The 11,880-nt window shown below is 40.7% G+C and overlaps 1 protein-coding gene and 1 non-coding gene across 3 annotated transcripts; one reads left to right on the top strand and one right to left on the bottom strand.

Moving 5' to 3' along the window:
• Window positions 1-4,657: 4,657 nt before the first annotated feature.
• On the top strand, window positions 4,658-4,730 carry TRNAF-GAA. The gene has a single exon. It is a non-coding gene; the product is annotated as a tRNA-Phe (tRNA).
• A 1,513-nt stretch (window positions 4,731-6,243) lies between these two features.
• On the bottom strand, window positions 6,244-11,605 carry LOC102721244 (mitogen-activated protein kinase kinase kinase 3-like). 2 transcript variants are annotated; one of them, XM_040521321.1, is made up of 11 exons: window positions 11,010-11,605; window positions 9,612-10,112; window positions 9,082-9,169; window positions 8,870-8,932; window positions 8,306-8,466; window positions 8,138-8,213; window positions 7,649-7,708; window positions 7,444-7,551; window positions 7,074-7,313; window positions 6,586-6,704; window positions 6,244-6,496 (listed from the first exon to the last, which is right to left on the bottom strand). In XM_040521321.1, exons 1-11 carry the CDS (start codon window positions 11,444-11,446, stop codon window positions 6,244-6,246), a joined length of 2,106 nt encoding a protein of 701 aa, XP_040377255.1. In that variant the 5' UTR covers window positions 11,447-11,605. The 2 variants fall into 2 exon arrangements, with proteins under 2 accessions (XP_040377255.1, XP_006648734.3); XM_006648671.3 differs by having other exon boundaries at window positions 6,244-6,499.
• Window positions 11,606-11,880: the final 275 nt, after the last annotated feature.

The following is an 11,880-nucleotide window of genomic DNA, read 5'->3' on the forward strand; positions in this document are numbered from 1 at the left end:
TGGACCGACGACGGGGGGAGATGGGAAGTGGAAAAGCGATCGATCTGGCGCTGCTGGGAGGGAGGGAGAAAAGGCAGGCCGCGCGCGCGCACCATCATATCATTTCATGACGCAGGGAGGGGAGGGGGAGCCCACCGGCGGGGGCCATCTTTCCAGTGAAGACGCGCAGGCGGCGGCGGCAGCAGTGCGGCGAGGCAGGCTGGGAAGGTGGTGGTGGCGGACATGGCGAGCTAAACAAATCGCGCGAATGCGCCGCGCGGCGCGAGATGGCAGAACGCCACAGGCCGCCCTGTGTTTTTTTTAAATTCTCTTGAAAAAGCATTTCTTTATTTAAAAAATTCGCCTCCTCGGGGGCAAATGGGCAATGGACCCGGGAATCAAACATCAAATGCTTTTTTTTTTTGGAAATTTTACTGTTCTCAGAAATGCAACTTCTATGAAATTTTGGTTGCTTGAGATACATAATAATAACAGTATCAAGTTTGTACACTTAAAATATGGTACTTCAAAATACCATTTTAAGAATAGTAAAAGATTGTTTTAAATAAAGTACAGTAAGTTACACACTCACGGTACCAGAAATTAATACTCTTTCCGTCACATAATATAAGAAATTATATTTTTTTTGCAAAAATTAAGAAAGTATTACCCCCGCTCCAAAATATAATCGTTTTTAGGTTGTTAGCATACACTAAAATTCTACAAAGATGTCAAAAGATTTTTTTAGTCATTTTAGTGGTTAATTTTAAAATTTTAAATTGATTATATTTTCTTACGAAGCATCTGATTGGCTCTCCAATCATTAGAATGATTGAAATCATAAAACTCAGTATATAAATGCTTATTTTATGATGCAAAATTTAAATCATATAAATAATTATACTTTATAATGGAGTAGAAAAATGTACATGTCATGTCATAGCAGATGTTAGAGGAATAAAGTATTACAAAATCTGATAAATAAGTAATGAGCAGTAGAAAAATTGATTGATGTCGAGTAAAGTACTACAAAAATTAAGAGATGAAAAATAAAGTCTAGCCCTAGGATTATAAAATCTTATATATTTTGGGATAAAATTTAGAGACCAAATCTTTTATATTATGAGACGAAGAGAGTACATCGATATAATTTAGTGCAATAACTTGTTTGTTAGTGACATGTATTGAGATCATCTGGTTTAAAGTAAGAGGGATATGATGGTTGACATGTGAATCCGGTTGTGTTGTATGTCACCTGTTAGTGATCACGCCACTACCAGAAGTAAATCAGAGAAACTATGTCCAAGCGCAATCTAGGCTAATAACATAAAAAGTAACCTTGTTATTGCAATAAACTCTTAGAAATAAAAATGACAACCATTTAATCTAGTCAATTGGTAGTTATTAAAAGTTGAGATGTAACATGTGACGTCCTGGCCTAATATGGCGGCTCATACGAACTATGTACGCATGTGCATGTTTAGTATCATATTGTTAATTTAGCAAGAGTGGAACCAACTTATAAGGTCTCATCCCTCAACTATATCACTTCCGGGTTAACCGTTTTACACGAAGCGATGACAAAAGTGTAAGTGGAGTAATATGTGTGTCTGTCCGTCGGTTGGACTGGGCTATATGGTTCTGGAGGGCATGTTGTTACATAACCGTAGTTTGCACGCCAGTTTTTTCAAGAGTAAATAAGAACTTTTTTTGCGTGTTTCATTTTCCTTTCAAGAAATGGATCTTATGAACTGCAAGGGAGAGAACGAGTGATTGTGTCGAACTGTGAAACTGGGGTTAAGGGTTAGCTGAAAAAGGATTTCAAAATTTTGCAATAAAGTGTGTTTTGGAATATGTTTCTTTAAACTGGTTTGTACAAATTTGCATTAGTCTACAAAGCAAAAATTTAAGCTCTTAGGTTTCAACCTTTTTCTTCTATTTCTTGGATGAAAATCTAATGGTTCTTATCACTCTCCTCGTTTTCTTTGTAACCAAAATTATTATCTTAGATGAAAAGGTTGAACGATGAATTGTTCCAGTTTAAAAATGAAATGAATTTACAATTGGTAAATAATGCAAATTTATATGTAAAGATACTCAAACTTAGATAAAAAAAATAAAGCAAACAATATACCGTAACAAAAGTATAATAAAATAATCTTAAATTCTGCATTAGATTATTGCAATTTTAGGCTTAGCAACACGCGATTTTATGTGAATGAAAAATGACCCTCAATTTAATTTATTCTTATGTCAATATACATATATTTACTCCTACTTGATATTAATTACTTTGGTTTGAGATCCTCAAACCTTACCCTTTTTCTTATAAAAGGCTTATGTCTTTTGCTTTTGCTTTCTTCTTTAGTTGTTGCTGATGAATTTGTGTGCATGATTACTACTTGTGGGAGCCGCATTATTTATTTATGGGCATGAAATACTCTAATCACCAGTCCACCACAGAACCATGACAATTTCAACTTTTCCACAAACTTGTTAATGAGATCAAAAAAAAGAGAAAAAAGATCTACTCATATAACAACATGCTTAAGCCGTGACAATTTTGTACAAATCCATATAAAACATTTTATCTAAAAAACAATTTGAGAAAAATGAATACCAATATTTTTCCATCACTTTTTTTACCTTTCATCTCTCTTATACTAAAAACAAACCGTTCTGGTCCAAGCAGAGCTAACCACCATGTGATCTTTTCATATAAATGAATCACCATCTGTTACCTACCTCATCTTCTTCATCCTATGCTTAGTACAGCCATGGCATGAAAACAGTGCCAAAACACTACCAAATCACCATTAGTTTCAAATCCATATCCTATCAATTTAGAATGTTTTGGTTAACTTTGGCCATGTTCGGCAGTGACGAGAAGGGGATTAGTTATCCGGTGTGAAAAACGTAATAATAGATTAGTGCATGATTAATTAATTATTAATTATTAATTATTAAAAATATAAAATAGATTATTATGATTATTTAAAATAACTTTTCTATAGAAAATTTTCGTAAAAAATACACGGTTTAGCAGTTCGGTAAGCGTGCACGTGAAAAACGAGAAAGTTTAGATACCTTATTTGTGGTATCGAACGCGGCCAATTAACAGCATTGCATGTGCAACATGCCCACATTGCAGACACTACCATAGTTCCATTGGTCGTTGGATGAAAATGAATTCAATCTTTTTCTTCCCCCCAAATATTTTTCCCCCCTGCTGGACAGGACAGCTGAAGCTGGGAATCTTCCTTGATGTTGATTAACAATCCTGCACTGCAGCACCCCCCCCCCCCCCGGACCAGCCAACCCCAGAAAATATGCAGACATAAACACCCCCAGCACAACACACAATGCTGCTGCACTTTGCAAAGTTTTGGGGGATTGAGATCGGTGCAGATGGAACTAGAACTGCACAATAAGAACAGTGAGCAATCTAAGCCATCCATATTTTGATCAAACGGTACATACAATATATAAAAAAATATGTGTTACAGCACATCATCATTTTGAACCATTGTTTTTTCATCATAAGGTGATGGTGCGACCGCTTAAGTTGTAGTTGCACTAGCAACTGCACCGGATCGCGATCCAAAGTTTGGTGGAGAGAGAGGGGGGGAGGGGGCGAGGGAGGGAGAGGCAGGGACCAAGCTAGGGGAAGGGCTTAGCTATAAAGAGGGGGGAGGGGGCGGGGGGAGCATGTGATGGGAGATGGCTTTAGACTGCCTGGATGATGCATGTCTCCTCCATGTCCTGCACGGCTCCATCATTTGCATCACATATCCACATGGCACAGGGATTCGATTTGATTCAATTCCATGTTAGTAATTTAATCTGGTCGTTAAAGCTAGGTTTCGGTTTAGAGACTGTTTAATTCAGCTAGTTTTCACTACTAGGTCAAAAATAGGAATAAATTACATGATCGATCATATTGCTCTTCTTTTTAGCATGATAGCATTTGCAGTGGACAGGTTGCAATTGTTGGCGTAAGCTATAAAACTATAGAGTAATTTTATAGTTCTTGAGAAGGTACTAGGAGGTACTAAATTTTACACTAAAATTTTGGTATCTCACAGTACCTACTTATGAACTGTAAAATTGTTCAAAACTATATGATTGTAGCAGGATTTACAAAACTGATGGAAACCAGAAACCGGTCTAGATTTCATGAGATCAGCACTTTGTGGACCAGGTCGGTAATATAATCCTCTCGGTTGTTTATTGAGTTCAAAGAAAATTCAAACTATGAATTCCATATGTCTTTGTCGGTTTATGAACAGTTTTCGTGAAATCTGAGCATACTGCTCGTGAGCGGTTTATGATCCGTTATTGGGATTTTCGAAACTTGTATGGTGGTGTCATCACCCTACGAAACAATATAAAGCAGGATTGCCTTTTTATTTCAAGTCCTAAGTTGATGTTTACCGTCTTTTAGAACCGGTGTTTGATTTGACAAAGATAGTAAATTGGATTATCCCTAGAGGAAATCAAAGAGAAGGGTGATTTTCAAGTCTAAAAATACGGATAAAACCATGAATGTTTTGTGCGTATCTCTTCGCGATAGGGTTTAAATTATAGTATCTACACATAGCAATAGGAAAGTACTATCAATGTTTACATGAGGTTACATTTTTAAATATAAATATAAATTATTCAAATCACCACAACTGCGGGGATAGCTCAGTTGGGAGAGCGTCAGACTGAAGATCTGAAGGTCGCGTGTTCGATCCACGCTCACCGCATTTTTTTAAAAAATTCTGGATTCATTTTTATTTTTATTGTTCAAAATTTGAAAGTTCTGGTTTTAAAAAAAAATTGGATTCTGGATTCATTTTTATTCTTCAAAATTTGAAAGTTCTGGATTCTAAAAGGTTGGATTCTGGATTTTGGATTCATTTTTATTGTTCAAAATTTGAAAGTTATGGATTCTAAAAAGTTGGATTCTGTATTCATTTCTATTGTTAAAAATTTGAATGTTCTGGATTCTTTTATGCGTGGCTAAAATAGTTTAATCATTTCAGATTTGAAATTTCTGGATTCGTTTTTATTGTTCAAAATTGTAAGTCTTGTATCCTTTTTGAGAAAATTTCAGTTTGGACAACCCAAACAAGCGTTTCGTAATTATAGGACACGAAACGTCGTCTTGGTAAAAATTAATCCTCAAAACGTTGGGCACTTGACATTAGGCGGTAATTTAATCTAAATACATGTATTGGCTTAGGAAACTACCCATATTGCCCTTTCACCGCATACGCCTTTTCGTCTCCCGTCCTCCCGACATCGGCCGCTCCCTGGAGTCACATGGCGCCACAGCCGGCGCTGGCCCTGGCCGTGCCCTAGCCGCGCACGAGGGCATACGGCCGCCGCCGGGCGTTGCCAGGCCGTGCAGAACTTAACAACGTCTGCTGCTGGTGTTTGTTTACAGAAAACTGCAATTTTCTCGTCTGTTTGCTGTATTGCTTTGACATGTTTCTTTTGTATTGCTTTGTGCCTGTATTGCTTTGCTGGGCGGCCAGACAGCACATGGCCAGCCAGCCAGCCAGCCACGACACATGAATTTGCATTTTTTTCGATTAGTGAACAATGTACACGGTGGGAGGGCAATATGAGTAGTTTCCTAAGTAAATACATGTATTTAGATTAAATTATCCTCTAATGTCATGAGAATCAAGTGTCCAATGTTTTAAGGATTATTTCAACGAAGACGATGTTTCGTGTCCTATAATTACGAAACGCCGCCTTGTTTTGGTTGTCAAAACTGCAATTTTCCCTTTCTTGAGATTTTTGCATGGCTAAAATAGTTCTGGATTCTTTTATTCTTTGAACATTACGCAAAATGAAATGTATGGCTAAAATTGTTAAGCATTTTGGGATGTATGATTACCATGTCTCCGATCGATCACACTCCAGTGGAAAATTTATATGCTACCACACAGAATTGCTCTATTTATATGCTACATTGGTTGCAGCGGCCACAGGATAATTTATTCCATCATCTAAAATTTACAAGTCCTGCAACTAGTCCAAGCCTCCACATTTCCGGCTCTACATAACATCAGAAATCATCCTAATGCCCTCTTTTCTCCTTTCTATACAATGATGAATCAGATCAGAGTACCATATAGTTACAACAAAAGATTTATCAACACAAAAGAAAAACATATATGGGACTCCAATTCCTTCCCTAAAATTGTATCATAACTCAGGTGTCAACACATCCTCCTACACCAACTCCCAACAGCAGATCAGAAATGCCTAGAATCTCTTTGGGGAGCCGTATGGGCTTGGAGGTCTCAGCTGGCTCGACTCCAGCAGGGGATCTGGAACCGCGGCGATTCGCCTCGACTGATTCTGCGGGTGATTGTTTGGGTAGGCTGCTGCCAATCCAGGGGAGAGTGCCGGGTGCGACGGCGAAGGGAGGCAGCTCCAGTTTGATTGCTTGAACTGCCGCAGTGGGCTTGAGCATGGGGACACTGGTAGAGACATGTTTGTTCTCACTGCAGTTGGGCTGCTGCACGAGCACGGTCATGGTAGGACCGCAGGTTACAAAGATGAGCAAGGAAACACACAGGATGGACAAGAGGTATATTGCTTTACCTGGAGATGTTGTGAGGAGAAGGATGGGCTGTCGAAAATCCAGCAAATTCCCTTGCGCTTAGTCCTGCGATACCATGCAGAGGAGCAATGTTTCGCTTTGACGAGGATTCCCTGTTTGGCTGCAAAAAAGGGAAAGTACTGAAAGCGTGACTAGGATGTCCGGACATGGGAACTGCGTCATGTAATCAAGTCTTTGAACCTAGTTTCATGTAATTAATTTATCAGTGTACAGAAACATAAAGCAAGCTTCCTAAAAAGAATTATGCACAACACATGAATTAGCCCCACACCTGCCTTCGTCGTCTGATGTGATGGTACAAATGAAATGCACGGTTGAATATGTAAGCTTAAAAATTAGACATGCACTCAGTATCTTGTAAAAAGGGTCTAGAAATATATAATATACTATCTCCTGTTGGTACTTCAAAAGAATAGAAGAGCCTGCCATTGATTATGAAAAAAAAAAAAAGAATGAGCAGAAATCTCACCTTCCTATTACCTATCCCTGCAGGGGAAGATATTCCATTTCTCAACTGAGTACCATTGCATGTTGGTGCTCTTACAGATTGAGGGTCAACAAAAGGGTGACCCAGCAACCAAGTTGCAGAAGGCCTTTGTGCTGGATCACGCTTTAAACACAAACTGAGGAAATCTTTCCCTTCTTTAGAAAAACATTCTGGGATTTCCGGTATAAGTTTAGTGTTTGCAATTTTAAATATTGCGGCCATCTGCAAGACCAATAATCTGACAACTATAAGAGAAGTATGAAGTGTCTGCCAACTATTTTCACTACAAAAAGTATAATAGCATATCCAAGCAGAACAAAGCATTTTGGTAATATATTATGGAGTGGCATACATATTCATACGGATACCAAGGATGCTTTGCAGTTGCCATCTCAATAATTGTACACCCAAGGCTCCATATATCAACCACAAGGTTATAACCTTTGTTATTCATTACAACCTGCAAATTTTGTATTTAGTTGGACAAACCTTTCTTGGAAAGGTAAAAATTGCATGTGACACAGCACACCAAATTTCATGAGGAAGTTACAGTGTACCTCAGGAGCCATCCAGTATGGGCTTCCTGTGAAAGAGCATATTTCAGCGAAAGATGTTGCCTGTTATGACACAAGCAGTGAAGTGAGATAAAGAGGAAACCAAAGCTGAAAATGATTTTTTTTGTTGTTTAATTGAAGAAGCCCTCCCATAGCCATCAGATACATTTTTTTTAAATGACGTACAAACAACATCACCATCCCTTCACATAAAAGGAAGTTTCTAGACCCCTGGCATTTGTGGAAAGAATGGTGTGCATAGCAGAGATCTTGATCAATCCCAAGTCTTAAACTTGCAGGAAGGCAGTGTCTATGCTCAATACATAATATATTAGAGACAATTTACTGAGTTGAATCTAGGAGGAATTAAATATTCAGCTAGATGATCAATAAGCTACTAAATGCGTGTGTGATCTCATTGAGATTTTAATGAAGCTTCTGCACGTCCAAACAATCAAAAACCCTGGGAAGAGCAAAAATATAATGACATACATGTTTAGCCATGCCAAAGTCAGCAAGTTTGACTTCACCATTAGGGCCCACAAGTATATTTGCTCCTTTAATATCTCTGTCAAGAAAAATAATTTTACAAAGTGATCATTGTATTCAGTGTTCAGTAGTACCATGAAATGACAAACAGTGTAAGATAATTTGCGATACCTGTGTAAAGTATTTCTACCATGCAAGTAGGCAAGCCCTGAAAGAATCTGCCGAGTATAATTACGAATAACAGGCTCCTTAAATGGACCATACTCTCTAAGTAATTTATGAATTGAACCTCCAGAAACATATTCGAGATAGATTGATAGAGCTTCGTCAGCCTGCTCAAAATCATTTAAATAGCCAAGCCAAAGCTTATTCAGAAGTTTTAGAGAATAAGCGAACAATGATATAAAATTAGGAAAACTGATGGTGTCTCATTTCTTGATGAAAACTGGAACCAGGATATCTACCCACTGATTCTAAAAAAAAACATGATATAGCATGCACTATTAAGACTTACAACAAAAATTATATGCATAAAGTAATGTTCTATATACCAACAAGTGAGTCTACGCATCATCAAATTAGTTCCAACTTAAAAATGTTACAGTTTCCCCTCGCGGATCCATCTTCTAATGAGCAATCCACATGACAATATGCTAAGATGAAAAATGAAGAAATAAACCATGTGGCTGCATGACATGCTTTTGAACTGTTAGTCAATAATCACATCGAACTCACCATTTCACTTCCATAGTATTGCACAATATTTTGGTGCGAGAGCTGCTTAAGAATATCTATTTCCTGTTGATACAACATGGACAGGTTAATAAACCAAAACAGGATGTATATCAGAAACATGTTGGAAAAAGCATTTACATAAGCTAAAATAAAACAAATAAAGTCTTCAAATTAATACACAACCTATCAATTGTATAGGGAAATCAAGTGACCTGATTCAATTGCCTAAGGCGTTCCTTTGAATTTGAATCATCCATAATAACTTGCACCTCCTTGATTGCACAAAACTGCCCATTTTCACTGTATAATGAATAGTTAAGATCAATCACAAGACGCCAACAATAAGTGTCAAGAATGAAATAGATCCATCGAAATAGTTCTAAAATTTGTTTCATAGTCTCTTCGATGCCAAAAAGTGCACTGCATAGCAAGTTTTATTTAGGAAGATAAGTAGAAATATGTATATGGATTTGCATAAATACCAAAATTTTGTGCATGTCCAGAATCCAATTTACAGCCAGCTACATTTTGGGTATACAACCTTGACAGAAAAAAGGCTATAGCTGCAATCTACTCTTAGAACTAAAATTCTTTATAAACTTCAAAGATGGAAGTAATGAACATGCATGAATGCAAAGCATATGAAAAATGGGTATTTCTCATATTCATTTTCAAGCTTTGGATGAACTCATGAACCCTACTATTCTTTAATGTTTTATAAGACAACAGAATATCTTCATACCTGTTGAAACCAAGGTAAACCTGACCAAATGTACCACTACCTAACAGCTTCCCCCTTTTCCACTGTGATTGGAATTGATTAGAAGTAATGGAAGATGAAGGAAGGGATGAGCTAGCAACAGGAACTGGAGGAAGAGGCAGGGGTTGGGAAGGACTGTTCGGATCATCCATCCTTTTCACTGGTGACCTTGGGCTAAATCCAAAATCTCTGGCACCACTGCCAGCAAAAGCATACCCTCTCGGACCAGGGGAATGACTTCTTGTCCTTGAACCAAATGTATCCTCAGCTAACATTCTGCCACGTGAATAATTAGAGTCGCTTGTTGACGGTTCAAAATTTTGCATGTGATGAACTTCTTTCACATTTGCAATAGGAACCTCAAAGAACTTTTGATGCTCCAGAAGAGCACCAGATGATACAAAACGACTCTCTTCTACCATGCTGTTATGATCATTAGGTAGCACAGTCCTTCCACTAGTATGGACAACTGGATCGGTATACCTACAGATTGCAGCAGCAAACAGGAAATATCAGAGAACTTCCAGGACTGTAACAACAGATTGTCAGAAAACAAAATAGATCATCTTTCAAACGAAAAAAGAAATAGGGCCAGGGACGATTCCAAAAAGGCAGAACGCATGAAGCAATTAATGTGTTGAAATTTAGCTCTACACCACAAAAGATGCCCTCTTTTATGCCAGGCATGATTTTTGCAGGAACAGGCAATTCAGCAGCATAGAAACTTAGCACCTCAGCATCATTTCCACAGAACGATTTGTACCAACATCATTCATAGTGAGTTTAAATTACAACCGCGTAGATTGATTGATACAGTTTTACATAAGACAAAATTGTTCTTATGGAAACAGGACGACAAGTTATACGCCGAATCCAATTCAGCCCCTATAATATAGCCCCGGACAAAATTACGCGGGAATTCCCCGAAAAAGAATTACGCGAGAAAATCCATTAGTTAACAATATCCTAAATATCCTCGCAGACAATATCTTAAATAGAACTGAATGAATAAACAAAGAAGGGTGGGTTGAAGTTTTGACGCGGTTTGGTGCCCTGACTCCCCAAGTCCACCGAATTACTAAATAAAGATAATGGTTTCGTACGCTACAGGAGGTGCAGGAATGGACAAGGTCAACGGCCGTAGTTGGTGCGAAAGCCCAAGTCGCCACACACACCTTGGTCTTAGCAGTCAACTCAAAACCCCTAAATCACACTATCACTCGGCGCATCAGGTGGCTTCGTGATTAACGAACTCTCGACGATAATTTCATCCAATTCGTTGCGATCACGGTTGGATTCGTAGCTGCTACGCCCATAATTGAAGTATGCTACTACGGGGGGGAAAAAGTACGTAGCTGCAAACACAAAACAATCAATCACCTGTAGTTCGGGTGATCGGTCGCCTCGTCCGACGAGCTCCTGCTTGAAACCGAGTCGGCCGCCGACACGCAGCCCCCGAACGCCGGGTCAGCGGCGGCGGCGGTTGCCGCCGCCACCGCGGCGGCATCCACCTCCGCCAGCGACGAGGCCAGGGGCATCGGGGCCGACTTGGACACCGGCCGCGGGAGCGGCAGCCCCGGCTTGTGGTGGTGCGGCCCGGGCCCTCCCCCGCAGCACCGCTGCCCTGCCGCCGCCGCCGTCCTGCCCCACCGCGCCGTCGCCGCCGCCGACGTCGGCGAGGCGCACGCGGAGGCGTACGCGGAGTTGCCTAGGTCGACCGAGTCCCGCGGCGAGGTCGACACGCCGCCCTCCGCCGCGGCCGCGGGGCCCCTGCCGCCCCTCCGCCTCCACTTCCTCCGCAGCCACCCCAGAGGCATCCCTCCCCCGCCACCGCCGTTCTATACCCCGGTCCTCGTAACCCTCTCCTCCTCCTCCTTCTCCTCCTCCTCCGCCTCCGCCGCCGCCGCACGAGAGAGAGGCGCCGCGTCGCGTCGCGTCGAGTCGAGGCGAGAAGCGAGGGAGATTAGGAGGGGGAAGCGTGCTTTGGTTACGAGATAAAAAGAGCGGCTTTCCGCTGCTGCTGCTGATGAAGTGCTCCCGGTGCGGGACAGCTGCCGTCGTTACGTGCTGCGTGCGTCGCAGCGCCAGCGGCAGCCACCTGACCCGCGGGCCCCGCGCCCGGGGGAGGTGGGGACCGCGAGGGGGGGGGGGGGGGGGGGGGGGGGGAATGTGTGCCGGGGGGGAGGCGGAATCTTCGTGAATGCTGCCGATGTGGCGTGGGCGTGGAGTTGGTCCTGCCGTGTTGGTGAGA

Source organism: Oryza brachyantha, chromosome 2, assembly GCF_000231095.2.
Source record: "Oryza brachyantha chromosome 2, ObraRS2, whole genome shotgun sequence".
NCBI classification, from domain to species: Eukaryota; Viridiplantae; Streptophyta; class Magnoliopsida; order Poales; family Poaceae; genus Oryza; species Oryza brachyantha.

Coding starts and splice junctions, on each gene's coding strand:
- LOC102721244 (XM_006648671.3), bottom strand. CDS start 11,446: ATGCCTCTGGGGTGGCTGCGGAGGAAGTGGAGGCGGAGGGGCGGCAGG. Junction 10,113..11,009: donor ACCGATCACCCGAACTACAG/GTGATTGATTGT, acceptor TGCAATCTGTAG/GTATACCGATCCAGTTGTCC. Junction 6,500..6,585: donor TCTCCTCACAACATCTCCAG/GTAAAGCAATAT, acceptor GTGCTCGTGCAG/CAGCCCAACTGCAGTGAGAA.